This window comes from Zychaea mexicana (genome assembly GCF_025766255.1).
Source record: "Zychaea mexicana strain RSA 1403 chromosome Unknown BDB00scaffold_101, whole genome shotgun sequence".
Taxonomy (NCBI): domain Eukaryota; kingdom Fungi; phylum Mucoromycota; class Mucoromycetes; order Mucorales; family Lichtheimiaceae; genus Zychaea; species Zychaea mexicana.
Genome location: NW_026516764.1, coordinates 114,226 through 139,422, shown reverse-complemented (window position 1 = coordinate 139,422; position 25,197 = coordinate 114,226). Strand labels below are relative to the sequence as shown.

Here is a 25,197-nt window from a genome sequence, read left to right as displayed (position 1 = left end):
ACACTATTACTACTTGCGCATAGAATAACATAGAAACCTGGATAGCAACAATGAAATTTTGTCAATCAATTCAACATCACAAGATGCAAAATTGCCGTCTTTATCCGCTCGACGTTATTGGACGACCTTACGAAAACTAATGGTTACGATCACAACGAGATAACACCTCTCTAATAAAGAAAAACTCAGTTGTCGGGCTGGTATCATAGTAGCATAAATTCACTTTTCAATCGATTGCATTACACGTACAAAGAAAACTTAAAATAGCCAATATGATACCAGTAATCCGGTGCTAACCTACAAAGTAGAGTACATAGTAACACGAGTATGTAGCAGAGGTAAGATGTCCCATGATAATGATAGCAAGAGCTTGCGGTGACAAGAGATCGGATTATATTAGCGCACGTGTACTTGGTGAGGCTATACCCCCTTGCTTCCCTTTCCACCCTTATTTTCCCTACTAACCCCCTTACTACAAATTTCTCCATAAATGGATCATTATTATCCAAGCAAACAATGTTTCTTGCACAAAGTTTATATACTCGGTGAGACACGCATCTATACACCATCAATAGATTAATATCATGCTGTATAATATAAAAAGGCGCCAGAGTGCGTGCTCGTAATAGACTCCGTCTCTCTCTCTCTCTGTCACCCATTTAACTTTGTTTTGGTCGTCGTCGTCTTTAACTTTTTTTTTCGCTCTCGATATATACTACACATATATAAAGTAACCAACCTTCCGGTTCTCCCTGTCCCCACCTATTGAAGTTGGTATCACTACTACTACTTATTATGAAGGCTCTACCAGCAGCGTTATTCAGCTGTACAGTCTGGCTTGCTGCCATTACATCCGCTTTCCCTACCAACCAAAAGAAACCGGATTGCAAGAATTACAATACGGATTTCCGTGTCTCGACTGAAGGATGGTCTGCCGAGAACACGGTCCAAGACACGTATGATATCACTGACGGTGGCATCAAAATGAACTTGATGCCTCCTCGACAGTATGTTCGTATGCATGATGCCCAGAGTGCGTTTCATTGTTTGTTATGGCATTTGTTTGATACCTAAAACAAAAAAGACTCAAAAAAAACGATTCTTTTTCTTTTTAGATTTGCCATACAACAAGTATGAAGGAAGAGGTCCAACGTTTAATGCATCGTCCTATATGCATTATGGGCGCGTTTCAGCCACTGTGAAATCAGCAAACGTAGGGGGTGCCATTACAGCTGTCATTTTGATCGGCGATGGTGGCGATGAAATTGATTTTGAATTGCTAGGAGGTATGTGTGTGGTTTTTTTAATACTTGCCACTTTAAGGATTCGTATTCACCGCTTCACTTGATCTGTTTTTTTATGATATGATATGTTGTTACAGGCGATCCAAACCACGCTCAGTAAGTGTGTCTCTTGATCTTGCATTGCAAAAACGCGTCTAGACGACCAAGAGCAATAAACTCACATTACCTGTTGTTGCTGTGTGATTTTATAATTTTCCAGGAGCAACTACTTTTGGGGCCATGAAGTGCTGTATACGGTCAATGGCGGCTATCATGAAGTTGCCGGCGGGCCGGTATTTGATGAATATCATACATACACAATTGACTGGTATGCTGCTCTAAAGAGTGTTTAGTGGGGGGTGGTGAGAGGGAAGATCCGAAGATAGAGTGAGAAAGCTAACTCCCATGTTATGCAGGACTCCCGACCGTATCGATTGGTATATTGATGGCACGCTTGTACGCACCAAGGAAAAGAAGGATACGTGCGATGGAGCTGGCGTATGCAAATTCCCATCTGAACCAGCGTAAGTTACCTCATTCTCTATCAATAACACCCCTCCTACAGCGTATAGGCGCTAGATGCACTTGAAAACTGATGCTATAAAAACTGTATGTTAGTCGTATCCAAATTGGTTTGTGGGATGGCAGCATTGAATCCGGCACTGCTCAATGGTCCCGTGGTCCGATTGCGGTAAGTGTTTGTTTTTCTCTTATGAGGGAAGGAAAAAAGAAACCTTTGTTTTTTTGACTCACGTAAAAAACCCATGATATGTATACATACAGTGGGAGCAACACGATGTTATTTCCGCATACATTCAAAAGATTGAGAGTGTATGCAATCCGGAATACAACAACGTTGTCGCTTGACTTGCGGCGCCAGCAGCTTTGGAGCCATTATCGTCAAAGGAGGAATATAAGCCAGCCACGAGAGGTGCCCCAAGGCCCTGGCAAAGATCATCTGTCAATAACCCAGCCCAACAAATGCAATCCACACATCCAGAAACTCCTCTTTCGCTGTCAGTGTCATCCCAAGCATCATCTTCCTCTTCCTTTTCCATCACTCGTAAAATAGTATCATCATCATCATCATCATCCACAACGTTGTTACTACTAGCTGGTTTACTAGTAATGATGTCTTTTGTTTCTCTCTCCCCATTGATATAACTCTATACTCTTGTGATATATAATACATACATGATAATCCTTATTGTAATCAAGCCATTTATTGTTGCTCTGGCTGCTATTTAGCTACATACCGTTCATAGCCAAAGTACATCCATCGGAAATTTTTATATCGTCATCCGTTCAAGTCAGATAAAACAGAAATGGGGCATAAAAGGACCCTACTTCATGGCTGCCCTCCTTCCCCTTTTTGCTCTACCGTACCTTCCATCTATACCTATAAGGATAAAGACACACACACACACACACACACACAAAAGCAGTATCTTTTCTGCTCTTCTATTCAATCCATGGATCAACATTACGAACCTGTTGCTGGGCGTTTCAGCTTGATTAATCGCAAACGTGCTAACCAAATCCAGCCATCTGCTGCCATCAAAATAAACAACAGCAACAACACGCTTATTGCCACTGACTTTGTTCCTCCGAAACAAGAACAACAACAACAGGCCGGTTTTTTTCCTGTGGAGACTTATCACACTGTACCCAACTTGCGGTCACTGGCCGATCGCGCCTTACCATCATTACCGTCGTCGGCCCAAGATGTTACTACAGCAACAACTAGTAGTACCACTACTACTACTACTAGTACTGCCAACAATTCTACGCACACAACACCCAGAAGCAGCAACAAGAACGACGACGACGACGACATAAAGGTTACTGGTATACGACAACAACAGGAACGATTGAACCACCCCATTCACACACGGCTTCAAAGAGCAGTGACCTGGCTTGGGACACCATTGCATAAACTGCTCAGTACTTCCATTGAACTGCCGTTAATGTACAATGTCAACCATGGCCATTTGCAACAACAGCAACAACAAGCAAATAGCAGCAAACGATCGCTTTTTAATGACACAAATGAGAAAATCTATTGCAAAGGTAAAAAGAAAGGCACGCTGGTGGTATATATATGCTATGTCTGAAAGAGACATATTCGCAGCAATAACGTGAAATCTAATGCGTTATATGCAACTGTAGTGCATCAAATTGTCAACTATGCATCCCCTCGAGGTAAAACACCCATTTTTCTTTTAGCGCGCTGCTACGTATACACTCGAGTTGTCTGGATATAGCGCGTCATTACACATTGCAGAAAAGAAGGAACCTTTCTAAACGTTTAAAATATCGTAGAATACGAGTACCATCTGCATTTGCAGTTGAACGGCGATATAATCGAAACCGTTCCGGGAATTATGCAAAAGATACCTGCAGGGTCCGCTCGTGGATACCCCGACCGCAACATCCCATTGTAAGAGTACCATTAGCAGTTTTACAAAAAAAATTCGGGGAACCTAATATTATACATATAGAAACGTAAATGGATCCTTTGATTTGACCTTTATCTTAACGGCCCAGCCTCTGAACACGCTCACCTCGACGCTGACACGAGTGAAGCACCGACTCAAAAACAGCAGCCGACGCAGCAATCCACCCTCATTACGAAACCACGATGGAACACCTCATTACCATCATCAAAAAAAGGTCACCATGCCCGTCATTGGAGTGAAACAAATAGTTTCTGGCAGCTGTCTACGCGCGTTTGTCGGACAAGGACCTTTACGTTATACATTGACACAACCCTTGTGCAACAATGACAAGGATCGCTTCAACTTGGAACTCACAGTGTCGTTCCATTTTTTTGACAATGAAGCTACTCCATCGCTCGAAACGACTTACTCGAGCAGCGGTCAAGGAGCGTGTAGTAGCCACAAGGTTGGGTCTGATACGAGCAGACTCGTATTGGACTATTGCCAGCAGGGCGATTGTCTGACCGTCTATGTTCGTGGTCAAGGTTATCCGGTAAAATTTTATCCCACATGCTTTCCTGTGTATAAAAGAATGGACATCTAACAAGTTATATATATATACAATAATTATAGACATGGCGACGGTACCTGGTAAAATTTGAAGCACATACACTGTTGTTTCTGGATGAATCATACAAGGTAAGCCAGTTTAGAAGATCCAAAGGATTCGGTCATGTTAGGATGGCCGGGATGATTCTTTTTGTGAGAGACAAGAAACTTAACTAGGAGTAAAAAAAACCCTTCCTCTTTTGCATTTCAACAGATCGTTGGAAGCATTCCATTAAAGCCACTGCGATCCGTCACACACGCTTCTGAAAATGACCAAGAATCAGTTCGCATGTCAGGCGCCACGGGACTTGTGTTGAAATTCGACAGAACATGTGCCAAAATCATGGAACCTGCTCGCCTTGAAGACAATGAAGTACTCGAAGGCAAGGTTTATCTCTTTGCAGATACTGCGGCTAGCGCGCAATACTGGAAGCAGTTATTTGATGCTTATGCCGATCAGCAGCAACTAGAGAAAACTTGCGATAACAATGATGACGACAGGATAAATTTACGGTTCATGTGGTAACCAAGAAAAAAAAATTAAGAAATTATAATATTATATGACATCACCAGGAGGGAGGTAGAGGGGTACCTTCAGAAAGAGAGAGAGAGAAATGCGTATGAAGTCTTCTCTATTTTTGAATATGTGTTGTATGTATTTGAGAGTCGAATGGATGGATGGATGGATTATTAAATTTGGACGAGTGAGAGAAAATGGGGGAAGGAGAGATGTAGCGGTCGATAAGGTATACACGATAAAGTAAAATTACATATAAGAGAGAGAGAGAGAGAGAGAGTGTGTGTGTTTAAAGGCTGTATTCAAAATCGTCACCAAAACGATCGATCAGATCTTCAATGGCAGTCCAAGTACCAAAGATAAGACCGACGAGACCGACGAGGATGATCAGACCGTGCCATGCCAAGATATAGAACTTCTTGTTGCGGAAACCGGTCAAGCGCCAGTAAAATAAGACGGGGAAGACAAGAATGATGAGGCAATTGGCAAAGGCGCCAATCAAGGACATTAACAAGTCAAAGAATGGGATCACGATACCAACGACACCGATAAAGACCATGATGGCCGTGCGCAGACAAAGCCGAATGATAAATTCCTTCTTTTTGCCGAGACGTTCGACCGTGACGTTGAGCATGTCTTCGACGTCGAGGGCAAAAGAGACGAGCAAGATGGGGGCAGAGACAAGAATGTTGAATGTGATAAAGACGATGGCAACAGTACGTGCGGCGCCTGGGGGAACACTGTTGTAGACCGGGTTGACGACCTCATTACCGTAGATATAGTAGCCACAGACAGCAATAGCAATGTACATGACGGCGCAAGTAGCCAGACCGGTAACGACTGCAAGAGGCCATCGCTTGGGGTTCTTCATGGCGGCCTCCATGTTGGGGTATGCGACACTACCGCCGAAACTGAACGAAATAGTAGCAAGAGCGATGGGGAAACCATCCCAGATGACATTGTCTTTGTGGCTATCGACATGGTTGGGAGCATCAATACCGGCCAAAACCATTGTAATGATGATCTATCATTGTATCATAAATTTTTAGTGTTGCGTGATATATAATATTGAACAAAAAAAAAAGGACATGACTACTTACGGTGCCAAAGATGGCAATGATACCGACAAAACTGGTCCATGCGACGTTGTTCATTGACTTTAAAAAGATGTATGGGATACCAATCACACCGCAGAAAATGATGGTCCATGGGATGGTACCGATTTCACCAGCTGTGCCTTCACAGAGTTGGTTGATATTGGCGGCCGAAAGCACCGTATAGAGAAGCGGTGTGCCGATATAGATCCAGGTAGAGAAGAAGAAGGAGATCCAGCCTCCAATGGCACCGAACGCCTCGGTTGCAACTTCCTTGTAAGACGCCAATCGTCTGTGTTTGCCTTTGTACATGCACGTTTGCAAAATAACGGCAGTATACTAAAATCATTCCCCTCAAAAAAAAGTTAGTTCTTTTTGCTAGGATTCCAATTGGACACAAGAGGAAAAGTAAAATAAACGCTTACACTTGACATCCACCATGCTAGTAAGAGCATGACGAGACCGGCCCAACCACCTTGACTCAGAGCCTAAAGGATAGTATGAATTGAGAGATATTTAGCAGAAGAAAGAGGAAAAGGATTTTGGACATTATCGCGGGCAAGTGTAACAAAGCACAGCAGCCGTCGCGCACAAAAAGTTATATATACCCGTGAAAGGCCCAACAAGCCCGTGCCAGCGACAATACAAACAACGTTGTAATATGCGTACATGGTGCTGCCACCCTTTGAACGATCCACGTCGTAGCCCTCTTTGGCGAATTCAAAGTCTATCAAGTAAAAAACGGTAATGATCAGTATTGCGCTTGGGCTTACTAGCAATATATGTTTGTTTTTTCTTGTTACGTATGATATATACCTGCTTCATATGCGGCACTCGAAGAATCGGGTATATACCCTACATCGGTCTTTTCATCTTTTGTAAAGGACATTAATATATGTGTATGTTATCGTGTAGTAATAATTGGTATTAGAAGAAGAGGAAAAGGTGGAACTATATAAAAGACAAAAAAAAAGCCGTTGCTCGGTATATATATATGCGACCCTCTTCCCTGTGTCCGATATGGTATAGAGTTTCAAAGCTATCATTTGTAGAACCAATGTAAAAGCGTGTCGATTTCCATGATTTCCGTTCAACAACAACCATCTCTTGGATTATACCGCGATCCTTCCTAAAAAGGCAACGATAGAGGTAATTGGGATCATATGCTCACTTTTATTTTCCTTGACAATGGGTCTTATAAAAATAACGAAGCCCCGCTCCCCATCAAATCGGTTATTTCCCATAAACCATCGGTTTTCTTCTCACGAGTTTGCCCGGCCTCGGGGTTTCCAGAGACGTCAGGCAAGAAAAAGGAACTGTGTCAGTTTCTAACACCACTGGCAACATGGTTTTGATAGGAACTGCAACAAGCAGTAGCATTAGTATTAGCAGTAGTAGTAGTAGTAGTAGTAGTGGTGGTGGTGGTGGTGTGTGTGTGTGTCAAAATAGTCCATTTACCCGGGAGAGAAACCATAGAGCGGAGAGAATTGAGAGATCAACCATTACTGTAACAGTTTGCTGAGAAGTCGGAGACAGTAAATTGGTCAAACGATTTACGTTTTGCCCTTGGCGACCTTTTTCCCTGAAACTAAACTAATAGCATGAAAGGCAGCACACCAAGGCTTCTTTGATTTATCTTACTTCTTCAATCAACCAACTAGGTTCAGACCGAATGGTGCTACTCTCGTGAGAAAACCCTATTTGCCTTGGAACCACAGATCTTATCTTTTTCTGCTTTGGTCCCCACATATTCTGTGACCCTGGAAAAGAAATATTCTGCGGGTCGAAAAGAGCATTTAGGCTTCAGGGCGGTTAAACCAATCGCGTTACCTGAAACGGAATTACTCACACCCAATCTATGGCAGGGCGAGGCACACTATTCGCGGAGCGGGGTATGACAAGTTGGGAGCCACCATCTTACTTTGGTTCGTTATCTCTGGGTTCAAGTTTTTTACGATAACGATAAAAGGCCTCTTTGAGTTTTGGAAACATTGACACGTAATACGACAGCCTGCTGGATATCGTAAAGCTGTTGCGCGCGCTTTTACCAACCAACATACGGGACTTCAGTCGTTGTGGACTGACATTTTATTTTCCTGCAAATACACAATCTAATAATAATAGGGTATAAATCATCCGATGAAAGGGAACTCGTCATCCCTTCTCTGTGGAGTCAGTCGCACATTAATTTGACGGGGACAGATCTAATATCATCATGGCGTTTCATTTCTTCTTTTTACCACGTCTGTTACATTTTGTTTTCTGGATTGTACTTGGTCATCATGGTTGTGTGGTTAGCCACAGCCACACTCTATTATCATATCACAACAGGCTAGCTAGCAATGATGAAGAGAAAACATGTCTACTTTTCTTTTGTTCCCACGAAAAAACCTGTGCATTTTTATTTTTTACCACGGGCCCGTTGTCTTGACATTTTATCAACATGTCTTGGACTCTCTCTTTTGTCCAACATTCATTAATTCCCAGGTTCCCATTAACAGCCAAACTTGCCTAAAACAGCTTTCCTGGGGCACATGACATTTGTAAACACATCTTTGAATGGTCTATAAATTGTACCACATCAATATCCGGCTGCCATCATTATAATCATTTCTCGGCCAACTCACATGTTTTATATTAACAGGAGACGTATTACGTTGTTTTATCAAGTGCTTGTTCTTCTGGGCACTGCTGCCATCACTAGTAGTAGATATCATACTACCTCCCTGATTAGTTACAACTACAAAGGGTACTTAGCAGCATGTCTATTGAGAACATTTCATTGAAGAAGGGTTCTATATACTGCAAGAAAGAACAAAACTGCAAGTACCTTTACGTAAGTTATAAAATATACACGTGCAATATGTTGGGTTTGCCTAGTTTGTGCTCTGTGAGAAACATCCCGCTTGCTGTATTTCCACAAACAGTATCGCAAACCGAAACTCTAAAGCTCGCTCTATCCAAAGCACAGGCTTTGTTGTGTGGCTTGATAATTATAAAAAGTCCATTCTAGTATCATGATATGAGACTGTGATATGTTGTTACTAATCGTCATTGTCAATTCAGAATTATCAAAGGTGGTACGATAATTAGGATATCCAGCATTTATGTCAAAGGGGTCTACGGCACTGTCTACAATGTTGTAGGATCGAATAGAATTAAGGGCGAGGGGAGAGATCTTGTTCTCTTTTTTTTCGTAAATGCACTGGAAAAAGCAAACAGCACCGGGAGAAGGACAAGAAGAGTCGGATGTGATGAGGAAGAGAGTAGGGTACGGCTTGTATATAGTAGCACGGATTCTTTTGTTATTGCTGTTGTTATCATCGGTTCAACGGCTGGTACTCATAACGTAGCATCTTTCAAATCGTCCCACGTATACATGATCGCGTGTGACCTAGTATCCAGTATCTTTTTTTTTCTTGACACTCTATCGGCCCATGATGACCCTTTTCAAGGATATCTGCAGCTGATGGAACTCGCTTCAGGCTGGACCAGTTCATAGTTCATATTATATAATACAGCATCGCTAAAAAAACATGCGCTGTTTTTCATATTCCACTACCTCGTACCACTTTGTTATTTATCTACCATACAATTCTGAGATAAAGTGGCTTCAAGAACCAGATGGCTCTACTCATAAATCTGAGGACATCAATGGTCATATTGTTTTCTGTACAATAGTAGATACATTTCATTTCTATTCAAGATATAGCGAATGCAGTGGTTATTACGTAGAGTAATAAGTATCACGCAACATTGTTTGTAAAAAGTACATCAGACCCAACACAGGCTTAATCCTCTCTTTTATTTTGAAAGAAATCTCTTGTGAATGGAGCCCTCTAAAGTGACTCAAACAAACGAATACTGTACAACAACAATCTAACTTCTAGCATTCAAAATTATAAATAAAATGAAAGCTTTTACAATATAATGTTTATACTGTATTGCATTGTAAATGTTACTCAAATTGTTTTTTTTTTCGTGTATCATATGGCATGCATTCCTTTATATATATTTGCTACCGATATCCAACTTGACATCATCTTTCAGAATACACCAAATAAACTATAAATTTCGTTGATGATGTGTGTGGAGATAACAACCGTTTATATGTGTGCTTTGTAGATAATCTCTGATTTGCACCTATTATATATGTACTGACGACACTGGCTAGTATGCACATCCAATATCAGGTTGTTCCCTGGTAACACACCGTCTAATGGCTGTTACCCTCTCGTTACTCGTGGAGACCAGTCCGGAGCATTACCCAAATTGGGAAATGAAGATTACCGCGTAGTAGACTTGAGCAATTATATAATTTGTATACGCGGAAGAAGAAGTAATGCAATTGAGAAATAAAAAATGGGACTGGGACTATTACTCAGCGTCACTTTCTCAACAACGACGACGACGACGACAAATTTAAAAGAATGTAATTCGTAAAAATTCAAACAGATTGCGACTTTTAATACATAAAATATGATAAGCTATGCAACAAACAGAACGATCCAGATGAGAAAAAAGGCGAGATTTGAAAGTACAAGAGATATCAGTACTCCTATTACACCCGCACCATGGACCTTCCTTGTCGGGGAGCTTGATACAAATGGCTGGTGGTCTAACTGTAAAACGATCATGGATTTTAGAAAATGAGCAAAAAACGTACGTTGGTCTTGGGACATGGCCAACCGGATATGTAGTGTTTATCGGCACCAGGGTATTACATTGATGGTCGCGCACACAGTCGCTCGATCTATTATTTTTTTCAATGAACAATATACTGAGGTCCTTGTACAGCATTTGGCACAATTCTCAAAACACACACACACCTGTGAAAAGCGCGTACATTACCATTTTGTGTCACGCACACGTCAAATTATAACACAGCACCAAAGCGCAAGCTATGTAGCCTATTTTGCCCCTATCCGTGCCTTACTTATTAGTATCCAGAAGAAGGCATTCGCTTTTCGACTACAACCAGCCCGCTTTCTGGGCCCTTGTACTTCTTTTACGGCCATACTTGGTCAAAAATGGTCTTACTTAAGCTATACCTTAGTGCTACCTTTGCTGAAAGAAAGACCGATTTCCTGCAATGGCCAACAAGGCAAACGGCGAGTTGCCTCCCTGGACTGAGTATCTACCGCGGGGAACGTATTCCTCAGCAACACAGAAGCGAGGTTGCAGTAGCGTAATACCGACATTTCTATCCAAATTTTACCGTTTTGGGAGCACGGATGTTGTCTCTGCAGCTATCCTTATATGTACCTACAGCGGCTATAAAGTTCTCAAATCTTAGACTTAAAAAATACACAGTAGTGGCCAGCTGTAGTTGTAGCATACTCATAATTGTGTGAGCCATTTCCTTTGTTTTGATAATATACATACTGTAATCTTAAGCAAGGTGTCCCCACTTACTAGGCTCCTCTTACGACTCCTCAGTCTAGCCGTTCACGACCATCATACATATTATACGCATCCTACTATTCACGGTGTCTAATACATGCGTTAAGACAAGATACAGCATTTCGCAATGCCTGTGTGTCGTTGGCCGAAAAGGTTCCTCTCTGAGAGAACATATGGTTCTTGAAAAACTAAGGTGTAACTTTAATAAATTTTGAATGCGTATGGACTATGTTTCGTACCGTCTGATTTCGTCACGCATTTGGATTAATGTACATTGCTGGAGGCCAAAGTAGAATAAATAAAAACCTTTTTCATCTAGCAATATCGTAACATTGCCGATTGTACTTTATAAGGTCTGCATTGATATTTATGCATTTGCTTTTGAGTTCAGTGAATGACGGGTTCCATAAAGAGCCAACCGAGACAATCATTAGTAGAAACAATTAGTGTTATTTATTATTGTTCTTCATTCAATAATAAAATCCATTAATTCAGCCTCTTTAATGATTGGATCCAAAACATTTACATTATAGATGACAATACACAACCCAACCGATTTCCAACTTTCTCCGTGATAATTCTGTCTAACCACAGGCATGCCTATGGCACGCGCGGTATTGCAATGCTGCTGCAAACCAATTCTAATTCCCGAGAGAATGGCGTGTTCTTGAAAACAGTCGTCGTCGCCGACCAACGACAAATATACATGCCGAGTTGTTGTTGATTCTGATACAATGCTGTGTGTCACTTTTAACCCGCAGGCATGAACAGGAAAGGCGGGCGATCCGAAATGGGCTTGAAGGATATCGGCCGTAGCAGCAAATGCCAGTGATGAGCTGTTATTATTACTTGTACGGTCGTCATATGCGGCGTCTATATTATCAGCATTGTTTTAGTATTTGTTTTGTTTTGGTGAATGCTCTATAGAAATAATGAAGAATGGGGGATGATGCATGGATCACTAACCTTGGTCTGATGATCCATGCCAATTTTGTAATATGCTTGTGAACTTTATAGGAATGTATGAACAGTCGTAGAGGTATATGCGTGCCCCCTCGACGCTGTAGCCACTGCTTGCTAATAGGGCTGCTGATGATGCGATTCCAACAGTATCGTCGTGTTGGCCCCACGGTTGAGCAAGATGTTTACCGTGAATACCAGCCCAGGATGGTAGCCTATCTAAATTTTTCAGATGGTCCTCTTCTTCTTCTAATTGCGGTGTTATTAACCATGATTCAGACGGAAAAATGTTCTTGGAAAGAGGTGCACCAAAGCATAGTATAGTAGGATCATTTTGGGCTAACAGTTCATAGAACTGCAGGATCAGTTCCAAAAGTGGCTGATTGTAGTCAAAGCGAATAATGGCATTAGAAGAGCTGGTGATGGTGTCGCGACTTGACATTTTCGCAAGTGCGAATATTTTGTCATGAGGTCTGGTGCTGGATCTGGCGTGCGCGTGACACAAGATGGTACCCGCATTCCAAAGTCGTTGTTGCTGGGATTTATCGCAAATACTGCGCAAGAACATTAATGTGGTGTCTCTTTTGTAGGTGGATGATTGAGCAATTGTATGCGACCACAAGTGAACGTTGGTGCCGATGAACAATATCTGGTTGGCCATGTACGCTTCTTCCAATGTCCACATCCGGTTTGCCCATTCCGAATTTATAATCGCTGATAGATTGGCCCGTCCGTCACAAGTATGCAGTTCCGGTACAAGTGCCACGGTACAATAGGAGTGTCGATAGATCAGGTCCATGTGTTGCATTTCGCGTCTCTTTTCGTTTGGATCGTTCTGGTCGATGCATAATTGATCATACCAGATGTAATCAATGTCGCAATCCACACACAATTGTTGGATGAGCTGTACAAAGCTCACATATCTCGCTTTCAATACCACTCGTTGCTGGCGTTCCCGTTGTTGAATGTGTTGATGATACCCAATGTAGTCTTCTTCTTCCTCCTCGTGTACTGATTCTTCCTCTTCGTATATAATCTTGTGATTGCCAAGATCGTCCCGGTGGTATTCGCTCCCAATTTTAGTTATGGTGCCTGACTGGTTCCACGAGTATGACAGGGTATAGTATGGACCATTGACTGTATAGCCGGGAACAATGTTCATATCCGACGTACGTACAAGCCAAGTGGGTCTGAAACTGCTCGTGTGCATATTACCGTTTTGTAGTGTTGTATCATCGAGAGACATTGAATCAGACTGATCATCATCATCATCCTCGGCATTATCATGGCATTGTTGCTGGGTAGATGGTTCTGTATTTTCGTCTGTAATTTCCCATCGGTACGGTCGATCGTACGTTATATACATTTCCTAGTACACCGATAAATGGTTGCTGTTTTTGAGCATCTCTACTGTATCCTATTGTCATTACTTGGCTAGGAAGATCACCATCGTACTACCTTGAAATTGAGTTTTTTTTAGTATGTAAGCAAAGAGAGCAAGAAACGTCAAGAGACTATCAAGTGTCTGTGTAAGATAATAGTCGGTCAAAGTATTTGCTTTTGCTTTTATATAAAAGCAGAGTGGGGGGGGGGGGAGTAGTTGGAAGAAAGAGAAAGAAAAAAGGCAATTAAGCCAAGAGAGATTAACTTTATGTACGTAAATGCATGTACGGATGGTAGCACAAAAAGAGGGTAGTTAACCACCTGAGCGCTGTATCCGAGCACAAGGAACCATAAACTAAGCAAACACGCCGACCACTCTTTGCTACACAGTAAAAAAAAACCATCCGTTCCGCCCAGAATTTTTAAATCAAACAACAGGGCAACGAGACGGTGCCTTCTCTCTCTCCTTTAGAAAGCTACCTTATATACAGTACATCTTTTTCTTTCTTAGGCATAATAATGATAGAGAGGTCACGGAAGTTACTCTTTATGATTGGGAAAGACCGCGTGGGCTTTCCATACTCGAATATCCATTCAATATGGAAGCTTGCTGCTGCTGTTACTACTACTAACACATACAGAATAATATAAAATATATAGTGTATACGTTTCCATTGTAAGCTGGGAAATCCCGTGTCCCTTGATCCCCGCTCAGAAAGGGTCACACGCACATGATGCATTTTTGGGCTCGAAAAAGAAACAAATATCGGTTGCTGTTTTTATAAAAGATAATTAAAGGTTTCATTTAAGAACAAACTCACCGGGCGGGGTGATGTTCTACCGGTGATATATAGTATAGCCCAACAGCTTTTCTTCCACATCAACTACAACAACAACAACAACAACAACACAAGCATTATTGTCTATAAACTGGGAATATGTCATCTCTCTCTCTCTTTTTCTGTTATCAAATTACGACAATTTATCTCGGAAGCACAGGGGCTAAAACGTAAACAATGAGGAGTTGTCTGTGTATGTGAGCCTTCACTCATCATTTTTACCGAGCCGATCTCGATGAGATCGATCTACATATCGGCGTCGCAGTTGTAACTTTGTAGTACATTATACACTTGACAACCGTGAGGTAGTCCACCCGGAGGCTACAAGCAGAATCTGTGGGAGAAAAAGAGGTAAAGATGTGAAAGTCGCTAATATGCATGATAGTAAAGACTTGATCCAGGCTGCTTTCATTTTGGTTGCAAAGTCTGTTAGTGGTTGAGTAAGACGATGATGTTAAAGGACGATCAGCATCACCACTTGGTCCTAATTCATGATTTGTTTTGTTTATGCTCACCCTGTTTAAAATAGCGAGTTTTTTGATGGTATCATATCATAGCGGTCATGATAAAGTCGAGGATAACAAAAAAAATTTGGCATCGCTCTTGTGTTAATAAACATCCCCATGGACGCAAAGTCATCGACTTTCTAGAATTATTAGTAAATTGATCGATAAATAAGGCCATGTTACTTTTTTAGTAGTACGTTGTAAAAGGATATATTATATAAACTTTTTCCTTCCACTTGGCTCATTATTGCTACTTTTAATATCACAACAACCATCCAAGTGAGACTGTAATCTAGAATCATGTTTCGTTATGTAGGAGGAAGGATGAAGAGCTTTTTGCTTATTATACCTCTGTGTTCAACGTGGGCGGACAAAAAAGACGTATATTGGCTCCAGCCTGCGAGTCGAAGAAGAATATGTGACATCAACGGAGCGCACTGGAAAAATAGCTGTTCAGAGAAGACACACGGGCTGTAAGAACAAGTTGGAAATCTGAAAGGGAGCATAAAGAAAGGGTACAAAGAGAGGTAGAAGGATGTAATTAAAAGACGGTATTATGATAGGACTGAAATTTCCTAGTTCAACGATGCAGCGATGGACTAAAGGGTATCTTTTTGTTACGAATGTTTCTACAAGCCAGTGAGTGTGACAGAGCCATAGTAAAAGCCTTTAGTTGTTAAGCAACGAATTTGGAATTGTCTCTGAAAATAAATGAAACAGATCTACTGTAAAGATTTCAGTAATGCGTGTGAGGGTCAGTCTTTTTGGGAATACAATACGAAAATACAGTTGCGTGACATTTACGAGAAGCAATTCATATTTGCATTAGACGCAAAAGAAGCCAAACGCGCAAAGTCAAAATGAAATTGAATACAAGTACGGGCGCGAAACCTTTTTTTTTTTACTAATGCGCGCGCAAGTCATCTTCTTCAGCAGTGCGGATTCCAAGATTATCATCATAAGCGGCCGTATTTTTTAAAGTATGGTACACGGTCGTTCTAGTGTTGAACAGCGTGTACATGCTGTCTATAGCCGTTGGATCTTTTTAGACATTTGCTCGACTTTCTTTGTTGCTTCTCCTTGTCGACCAAACAATTCCACAAGTATACAATAACAAGTGTAGAATCTTGTGCCAACATTCTGAAAAACGTAGTCTAAGGTTTTACTTTATAGTAGTGTTAGCAAAATGTAAGGTGGTGGAATTGGTGAAGCGGAAGACGCGCTGTTCTTTGTATCACTCCGCGACGCGTTTTGTCGGATTTAACTTTTTCGTGGAAAAAAAAAGTTGGGCGACGAAGGAAAAAAAGAGTGCAAGGAAGAGCTTTAAAACACACACAGCATACCCCTCACCTTCCCTCACATGGTTCTCATTACAGAATCGCACTTCTCAAGAGCTTTTGAGAATATAAAACAAGACTCTGTTGAAGGCAATTGCATTCTCTTTGTGGCTTCCGATGTTGATGCTATATGTGCCTGTAAAATCCTTCAGGTACTACCCTAACCACTCAATATATATATATATATATATACAGCAACAGAGGGCACAACTTGCGTATGTACTCCCTCTAAATATGTATATCAATACCTGACGAAAAACACGCGTATTATCTATATACATATTTTTTTCTCTCACTGTAGTCCATTCTGAAAGCCGATTTAATTCAACATAAACTTGTACCTGTATCCGGTCACAATGATCTACAAAAGGCCAGCCGTGGACTTGTTGCCGATGATCCAGACGTAAGCTTCCTTTTGTTGTTTACATATACTTGTCTTTATTTTCGTGATTATTCAGTTTGGGGCTTTTAATAAAAAGTCGAACATAATTAAACTCCTTATGTCTTTCTCTTTTCTGGAAAACCATCACAACAACAACGACGACAGCTTCGAACAATAATCATGATCAACTGTGGTGCTCCACTAGAAGTGTTTGAAATGTTTGGCTCGCGAGACGACGTACGGATCTATGTAATCGACAGCCATCGCCCGTTTAACCTTGACAGTTGTCTTCCAGAAAGCAAAAATGTATTTGTATTTCAAGACACGTCGGAACGGTCGAAATTGAAAGAATATATGGAAGCCTATGAAGATGTCATGGTAAATCGATGCGCATATTTTCTTTTTTCTAATAGTAAACATTATGTGTTGCTGCAATCTGTGTGGGAAAGGGAGGACGGGTTGACCCCTTCATTCAAAAGATGATAACTTTTTTTTCCCAGGTGGATGAACATGAAAACGATAGCGCCTCTGACGCTTCAGATCAGGAAGAGGATGATAACGGACGACCACGACAACGACGACGCTTGGCCGAGGGCGATGGGGTATGCGTTTCTCATTTTTCTCAGTGTGTCTTGATTTTCTCGTTGCATCTTTACAAGATCGTTGTAGTACTCAATGAAAGCGCATTTAGCTATCGCATGCAGAACGGCGGCGAAAACGACAACGCCAACGACGATTATTAACAGAATACTACGAATCTGGCGTCTATCATGCCAATTCTACTGCAGGACAAGCCTATGCACTAGCAACACAACTTGCTCGAACAAACAATGATCTGTTATGGTATAAAAAGCAAAAAAACAGAGGGGGTTTGAGTGTTTGATCACGTCAACGTGAGAAAAGGAGTATGCTTACATAATCCCATGTGCCTAATAGGCTTGCAATCATTGGCATAACATCACAATACATATTTGAACGAATCGACACGGACAAATACTTGAAATATATATCAGTCTTGAACGACGATGTGGCTCGTTTCAACTTGATACTTGGTGAAGGAGCAACGCGGACGGGTGACAGCAGTATACAAACCGAGGACGATTTTCGGTTCATGTTGTTTCGGCACTGGAGTCTACAGGACAGCATGTATCATTCCGGCTATGTAGCAAGCAAACTCGGTCTTTGGAAAGAATTTGGGCGCAGGCGCCTACTCAACATGTTTGCAAAAATGGGGTATGATCATCAAGATAGGTTACGATGGAAATGAGAAAAAAAGCAAGGCTTACATATACCTACTTTTTAACACAAAACCAGATTCTCAATACAACAATGCGAACAAGTTTATACCCACATGGATATGGATCTAAAAACGATTCTCCGCACCAAGATCGAAACCGTTGCACCTCTCTACGGCTTAACCGATATTTGCTTCCCAAGCTTTGCACGCACGTTTGGATGGAAACAACGATTCTCAGCAAGTGATGCCGTGTATTCCTTGGTCACGTTGCTCGAGACAAGTCCAGAGTCCGCGATCCGTCTAGGCGAAGATGTGTTGTGGAATCAGGACGAGGATTGGGATGCGTTAGAAGAAGCGACGGGCGATCATGGGGATGGCTTGGCAAGTCTCCGGAGGCGGTGGTGGATGAGGAATTTCTATACAGTGTACGATTCCATGGATAGGTAAGGATTGTATTCTCTGTCTCAAAAGCAAAGAGCAGCCATGGGGGGAATAGGCGAGAATACTTAATCCCTCCGTATGGAAAAAAAATAGTGCGGAAGGGCTTGAGCGTGGTGTCAAATTATGCATGAAAGTGCAGCGCGCGGTAGTACGACAAAGCACCGCGGTTCTGGAAAAGCGAGCTGTACGGGTGATCAAGAATTTCCGAACCGTGGTGATGCGCGATGGACCCGACTTGCCATTGTTCCAGCATCCGCTGACATTATCGAAACTTGCTCTTTTCCTTACGGATGCATATAGAGTAAGGTCCAACTACGGGTTGATGGGGGGGTTTTTTTTTGCTTAGAGTGATTACTACTGGGAAAAAGGAAAAAAGAAAGTTTACTCTTGGGAGCCGGTTTCTCTTGTTTCTAAATGCCATTGTCGAATATAGGAACACGGTAATAGAAATTTGCCGTTTGTGATTGCATCCTATGACGAAGAGCATGAATCATTTCTTGTGGTAGCAACGACCGGTGCACCTACCTTTGGCGATATTCGAAAAAAGTAAGTCGTTGTATAGTCATCAAGATTCATCATCATCATCGTGGAGGAGGATCACAACTCACAGTCTCTTACGTGCAACGTAGTCCATTCGGTATGGCATTTCAAAAAGCAGCAGAACGCACCCAAGCACGTATTTCATTCGATAGTTTCGAGACATCCGTATTACAGATTCACAAGAACGATCTTGATCTCTTTATTGAAAACCTCTTTGTTGCTGCATAAACCACCATAACTTTCCAACCCACCTATCCATCTACTGCATCCCATTCCATTCACGGCTGCCACCCCAGCCTCTGCATTCTGCATTTCCAACATAACAATAGCAATAAAGAGAATAGTAAGCGTTTTTACTTTAGAAATGCACAAAACCCCGTTGTTGGGAGTCGAGTGCTGGTAGATTGGACCGAGTGAATAGACTAGTCATCGATTTGGAAAATATCTGCACATATCATAGCGTTGGACGGTCAGAAATATTGAGATGGGTAATCAAACTCATATGAAAATAGGGAGCAACTACGTGTGGCTCTTGATGGCTATATATAAACTCAAACTGCATCAGCTTGCTAATCATCTGTATAAAAATAAGAGTTTTGTGCATTATCTTTACGAAATCAACGTATTCAAGAATGGCCATGTTCTTTTTCTGTGCTGGTATGGTATCTCGAGCCCCAACATATAAAAGACATCATACTGAAAAGTGTGACAATGGCGAATACAAAATCTTTGCCTCGCTTTTACTCCTGTGCGAAGGAACATATATCAAAGTGAGTACTCGTTCCATATCTTTTCGGAAAGCTAGTTTTAGAATATTTATTGTTTACTGTAGATCTTACAAAACGTTCAGCTGTGGGTAGGATCTCCAAACGTTCTTGTCTTTATGGCCAGGAACCCTATCAGGGAAGGCACTGTGATTTGCGTCCAAGGGCCGACTAGAATCATAAAGCGAAGGAGTTATGACTTTGACATGACGGTAATAGCGATGCGACTAATAAGCCAGTCAGAATATGATAAGGTCGAATACACTATGGAGGACGCAATTCGGGAGTTGCAACAGAGCAACACGAGAATATAATCCCTGCTATAAGCTATACCACTTTCTTTTTATCTGTATAAGAAATTTAAGACAAGTCCATCTTTAGTGAATAAATGAGGCTTTCTGATTGAACGGATTTACACAAAGAAAGTTTGGTGTGCGAATAGAATTTTTTGGTCACTCAGAGAGTACGAGTGAACTAAGGAGGTACATTCATGACTGGACGCTTAAAGCTATTTCTTCTGAATAGAGATCATAAAATGCTACGAAAATTAATGAGACCCATAAAGCATCCTATACTGAGCACATATTAACTTTTGAACAACGTAGCTACAACTACGATATGATAGCAATGTATTCTTACTAGGGTAGTAGACCGAATAATGTCTCGTAATGCGCGGGCAGCGATGGTGGCGTTGATTATCTATGCATGTCGTGCGGCAGTAACGGTATGGTCAAATGTAACAGAAACGTCAATGGAAGGGTAGAAAAGGAGAAATATGTAGTGTCTTATATAGGAGACCTGCTGACTCTGTTATGACCTCGAAAGAATGGCTTACTGTTATTGGTATTACAGTTACAAAAATCTATAAGATAAATGACAAAAAAGGGGCAACACTGATATGGTGCACACACCTTATAATGCACAATTTTGAAATTTGTTTCAATTTCGAGTTTTCAGATTCCGCTTCTATATATGGTAGTTTTTAATCATCAATGCCTACTTTCCGATGGGAGCTTGCAATTTTGGTTATGAATATGGTGCACACACCTTATAATGCACAATTTTGAAATTTGTTTCAATTTCGAGTTTTCAGATTCCGCTTCTATATATGGTAGTTTTTAATCATCAATGCCTACTTTCCGATGGGAGCTTGCAATTTTGGTTATGAATATCCTCACTTCTTCATCTTCTGCCCAGGCATCCTCTCCCTTTACTTATATGCTTCTATATAATAAAACCATCTTTTGTAATATCTACGAATCTTTGTGGGATTATCGGGGGAAAAGCTTAGTCTAAAGCAATAGGAAGGTGTTTCTGAAGGCCAGCAGAGGAGTTGTCGCACATTCCTCATATGCAGCTGCAATTGCTCCATTATAGTGACGAAGTTACCGATTTCTGTTCAATTGTGCTTTTTAGCAGCTTTCTTTTGATCTTTAGGACGAGGTATAATGGAGAAATTGTGTGGAATACGCATGAGAAGGCAAAGCAAACATGAACCTAAGTTAGTAGCCAGTCGTTAGTGGCTTTGGACCGCTTAAATATGTTACCCATAAGGCTAAACTTGATTTCCGCTTGTTTAAGTATAATCCTATATGTTTCAATTTGCTATCCCTCCGCCAAAAGTGACCAACTTCAGAAGCCTATAACTTTTTTTAAAGAAGCAAGAACTCAAATCTAATCCACAAATATTGTTTTTAAAGGTCTAAAAAACATAAGTAGCCGCTTCTTTTTTTATTTTAAGGTGACATTAAAAAGTAGTAGGGATTCAAAGATTACCCACAAATTTGCGGATTATAAGGTGCTTGCACCATATGTCATTTGTGATCTCTTAAATCTCTTATACGCTCATTACTAAGAAAAGGGCGGCTGATGACGCACTCAGAATGGATGTCTTGTCACCACAAGTTATATTGGCGATTCAAATAAAAATAAGGAAAAATATCTGGGGTATGATAGCGGATAGTGTTATGCAAGTTGTTTGATATCTTATCACCAGGTTGACTGAGCGTGCATTGGATTGGGCTGGAGTAAACATGTGCTGAACGCCGCAGCCAGCGTCTTCATGGGATCAGTGAGACATTGTAGAAAGACTCGGCCATCGTTGTATCGACTGTGGTGGCGTGTGTAACGAAAATAAATAACGCTCTCTTATACGAGTATATGCCCACGGCAATCAGTGATTGCCGATCGTCCAAGCCCGCAATGATGGATGTGGGCAGCTTAAAATAGATTGTCAAGAGCAGAATATGGAGCAGCATGGCTGTTTTCAGCATAGTATGCGCGTCATCCTAGAGCTACTATTATCCATACAGGCTGCTTCTTCAGGTTGATACTGTTGTTTGGTTTGCTCGTTTTAACATCCTTCTCTATGAGGCTTGCTTTATAACCACGCTGCATAAGAAAGCTGCTTATTGCCATGGCATTCAGTAGTCATGACAATCCATGTTCCTGAAAGCCGCTTGTTGCCAGGACAAGCATGTCAAAACACATATTATTTTATTCGCGTCACCCATTTTGACCAATTCCGAGCGAAATGGCGGCTGCTCTTGCGAAGCGATTCGCAGCGCTTTTTTCACACAACCGCAACCAGCGCAATGGGCAGACTCGTAGCAACACGCACATACTCAACCCTTGTTTTTTCGAGGCTCTGAGGCCAAGTTACGATGTTTTTTGCGCAGGGTTTCCATTGTACTTTGCTGTCATGCTCGGCTTCTTCAAGCGCAGACCTTCCGTGCTGGCCATGAATAAAGTTGGGGGTGGGGGGTTGGATGGGGGGATGGAACCAAAGTTGGGGGACGTCACTCGTCCAGGCGAAAACACTACACTGTATACGCTTATGGAGGTGTGGTTTTAGACTGCTTGTCGTCTTTAGTCTCGCATTGAGCTCGCTCGGTGGTCAGCTTAACGAACGATAATCGTAAGCTGGCAAGCGTGGTGGATGCAGAGAAAGGGATTCTTTTCAAGAAAAACAGCGTCGATCGTATATCCTATCTGTCTGCTTTTCCCAGGGTGCGCGTGAAGTATGATACATGCGAAAAAAGCAAACCAGATTGGCTCGGAACGTATCCTCCGAACTAACTTTTTTTCCTTTCCATTTTTCTCGCGAACTGAACTACGTGATGTGCATTGGAATAATAAAACTTTTTTCCTTTCCATTATTTTCGCGAACTGAACTACGCGAACACAGAAAGTAAAAAAAAAAAAGATAAAAAACAGTGCCAAAGTGTGATAATGCGCGTTGTGATCGTGTTACTGTCGTCTGTCATTGTTGTGCGCTTTGTTGAGCACGGAGCTTATCTTTGCCTATTTTAGTTTTTTTGTACGCAAAAAAAAAAGATACAGGAAAGGAAAAAAAAGCAAGCGTCCCTTCAGAATCTCATTGGGCCCAGACCAGCGTTCTTTTTGGAAATGAACTTTGCCCATAAAAAGACACCCATTTTCCGCAGCGTGTTGCTTCCTCGCTTTTTCTTTCACTTTTCACTTTTCACTTTTTCACGATCACATATGGTAAGTTCCTCTCTTTTTTTCTCTCTTTTTTCTGTGGATGTGTGGGAGGGAGGGGGGCTAACGCGGGTTTTGTAGGTCGTGGGTGTGTGGGTGTGTGTGTGGGTGGTGGTGCTTGTTTTATAGGCACGGGCGACGAAGGCGTAAGGTAAGTGGGTGAAGGTAAGTGGGTGTGTGTGTGGGTGGGTGGTGCTTGTTTTGTAGGCACAGGCGACGAAGGTGAAAGGTAGGTGGTTGAAGGTAAGTGGGTGTGTGTGTGTGTGTGGGTGGGTGGGTGGGCAGGTGGTGCTTGTTTTGTAGGCACAGGCGACGAAGGCGTAAGGTAAGTGGTTGAAGGTAAGTGGTTGAAGGTAAGTGTGTGTGTGGGTGGGTGGGTGGGCAGGTGGTGCTTGTTTTGTAGGCACAGGCGACGAAGGTGAAAGGTAGGTGGTTGAAGGTAAGTGGGTGTGTGTGTGTGTGTGGGTGGGTGGGTGGGCAGGTGGTGCTTGTTTTGTAGACACAGGCGACGAAGGTGAAAGGTAGGTGGTTGAAGGTAAGTGGGTGTGTGTGTGTGTGTGGGTGGGTGGGTGGGCAGGTGGTGCTTGTTTTGTAGGCACAGGCGACGAAGGCGTAAGGTAAGTGGTTGAAGGTAAGTGGTTGAAGGTAAGTGTGTGTGTGGGTGGGTGGGTGGGTGGGTGGTGCTTGTTTTGTAGGCACAGGCGACGAAGGTGAAAGGTAGGTGGTTGAAGGTAAGTGTGTGTGTGTGTGTGTGGGTGTGTGGGTGGGTGGGCAGGTGGTGCTTGTTTTGTAGGCACAGGCGACGAAGGTGAAAGGTAGGTGGTTGAAGGTAAGTGGGTGTGTGTGTGTATGTGCGTGGGTGGGTGGGTGGGTGGTGGTGCTTGTTTTGTAGGCACGTCGCGATTGGTGAGACCGGACTGGGCATCTCAATACCAATCGACCTTCCGTGATCCACAAAGCGACCAAGACAAGACCCTAGCTTTGTGGTGAGAGGGTTACGGGAGCAGATGTCGATGCACCTTCCAGTGGTTGCTCCTGTCAGTACCTGCTCAAGAGCAGGGAAGCTAAGACATCGACACCCTATTATTGATTAGTAGTATCATGTATCAATTAAAAAATTGCTTCTCGTTCGCTGAACTTATTTGTGCGTGTTTTATACAGTATTGTTGTAAGACTTCTTCATATATGCGAGCGAGACTCGTCATTCTCGTTCCTAATTGCACAATAAAGACATTTGCATTGAGCAACATAGTTGCCATTCGAGATCGTTGCTAAAGTGACATTGATTTTGTCATGAACAATGCTGTGATTCGGGAATAAAGGAGTCGACATTCAGAATGAGGCAGCCAACACCGGCCCAGGTCTGTTTGTTAAAGGCTATTATCAAATAAAAGGGCTTTAAACCAGATCCTCCTTCTCCTACCGTTACCGAGCTTCACCACTTTGTCCTTGGCAATTTGTTTCGTACACTTTGCTTTGGCGCACGTGTACTGTACGGTCCTTACTTTTTGGTGTATATGGCTTCTATTTAAGTGAGCTTCTTGTTACAATAGCTGAGACCCTGTAAACCCTGTCTGTGCGCCTTGTGGCCCGACGGGTGCACGTATCTTCCTATTTAAGAACAGGCGGCGACATCGTCGGGGCATGGCCTACATGATACCGGTGAAACATATTTCGTAGGACAATCAATACACGCGGACCACATACGCCTTCTTCTTGACTGCTTGACCGTTTGATCATGTCTCTTCTGCACATGTTTTTTTCTTCCCTACCCTTTGCTTTCTCACAATGTTATTAAACCCGGGGGTTGAAAATACGCCCACATTTTTCAGGCCATTTCCTTTTTTCGCTCTTCCCTTGGCTCTGGCTCTTCCCCTGGCTCTGGCTCTTCCCTTGGCTCTTCCCTTGGTCCTGGTCTTGCCTCTGTCGGTCCTGGTCTCAGCCTTTTTTCCGTGGTCCCTGG

At 42.2% G+C, this 25,197-nt stretch overlaps 5 protein-coding genes across 5 annotated transcripts; 3 read left to right on the top strand and 2 right to left on the bottom strand.

Annotated features, from left to right (window-relative positions):
* Nucleotides 1-653: 653 nt before the first annotated feature.
* BDB00DRAFT_963222 (concanavalin A-like lectin/glucanase domain-containing protein) lies at nucleotides 654-2,150 on the top strand (the record flags this gene model as incomplete). Its single annotated transcript, XM_053129745.1, has 6 exons — nucleotides 654-1,045; nucleotides 1,116-1,290; nucleotides 1,504-1,611; nucleotides 1,700-1,807; nucleotides 1,902-1,974; nucleotides 2,067-2,150. The coding sequence occupies exons 1-6, from the start codon at nucleotides 796-798 to the stop codon at nucleotides 2,148-2,150; spliced, it is 798 nt and encodes a 265-aa protein (XP_052975073.1). The 5' UTR covers nucleotides 654-795.
* Nucleotides 2,151-2,864: 714 nt separating this feature from the next.
* Nucleotides 2,865-4,856, top strand: BDB00DRAFT_942066 (uncharacterized protein; the record flags this gene model as incomplete). Its single annotated transcript, XM_053129388.1, has 6 exons — nucleotides 2,865-3,353; nucleotides 3,453-3,485; nucleotides 3,606-3,723; nucleotides 3,785-4,274; nucleotides 4,355-4,420; nucleotides 4,545-4,856. The coding sequence occupies exons 1-6, from the start codon at nucleotides 3,251-3,253 to the stop codon at nucleotides 4,854-4,856; spliced, it is 1,122 nt and encodes a 373-aa protein (XP_052975072.1). The 5' UTR covers nucleotides 2,865-3,250.
* A 280-nt stretch (nucleotides 4,857-5,136) lies between these two features.
* On the bottom strand, nucleotides 5,137-6,872 carry BDB00DRAFT_942065 (transmembrane amino acid transporter protein-domain-containing protein; the record flags this gene model as incomplete). Its single annotated transcript, XM_053129387.1, has 5 exons — nucleotides 6,758-6,872; nucleotides 6,550-6,668; nucleotides 6,367-6,429; nucleotides 5,948-6,280; nucleotides 5,137-5,871 (listed from the first exon to the last, which is right to left on the bottom strand). The coding sequence occupies exons 1-5, from the start codon at nucleotides 6,828-6,830 to the stop codon at nucleotides 5,137-5,139; spliced, it is 1,323 nt and encodes a 440-aa protein (XP_052975071.1). The 5' UTR covers nucleotides 6,831-6,872.
* A 4,938-nt stretch (nucleotides 6,873-11,810) lies between these two features.
* BDB00DRAFT_877074 (uncharacterized protein) lies at nucleotides 11,811-13,670 on the bottom strand (the record flags this gene model as incomplete). Its single annotated transcript, XM_053127559.1, has 2 exons — nucleotides 11,811-12,217; nucleotides 12,311-13,670. 2 exons carry the CDS (start codon nucleotides 13,668-13,670, stop codon nucleotides 11,811-11,813), a joined length of 1,767 nt encoding a protein of 588 aa, XP_052975070.1.
* Nucleotides 13,671-16,277: 2,607 nt separating this feature from the next.
* On the top strand, nucleotides 16,278-19,317 carry BDB00DRAFT_846660 (CDC45 family). Its single transcript, XM_053125172.1, has 10 exons — nucleotides 16,278-16,521; nucleotides 16,671-16,772; nucleotides 16,917-17,129; nucleotides 17,252-17,353; nucleotides 17,443-17,594; nucleotides 17,688-17,984; nucleotides 18,066-18,431; nucleotides 18,523-18,730; nucleotides 18,863-18,975; nucleotides 19,059-19,317. The coding sequence occupies exons 1-10, from the start codon at nucleotides 16,393-16,395 to the stop codon at nucleotides 19,195-19,197; spliced, it is 1,821 nt and encodes a 606-aa protein (XP_052975069.1). The 5' UTR covers nucleotides 16,278-16,392; the 3' UTR covers nucleotides 19,198-19,317.
* Nucleotides 19,318-25,197: the final 5,880 nt, after the last annotated feature.

Bases quoted from the DNA above. Each gene is read 5' to 3' on its own strand.
- BDB00DRAFT_846660 (XM_053125172.1), top strand. From the start codon at position 16,393: ATGGTTCTCATTACAGAATCGCACTTCTCAAGAGCTTTTGAGAATATA. The intron at 16,773-16,916 runs GTAAGCTTCCTT...CAACGACGACAG, and splicing joins TTGTTGCCGATGATCCAGAC to CTTCGAACAATAATCATGAT. The intron at 18,731-18,862 runs GTAAGGTCCAAC...TGTCGAATATAG, and splicing joins TCCTTACGGATGCATATAGA to GAACACGGTAATAGAAATTT.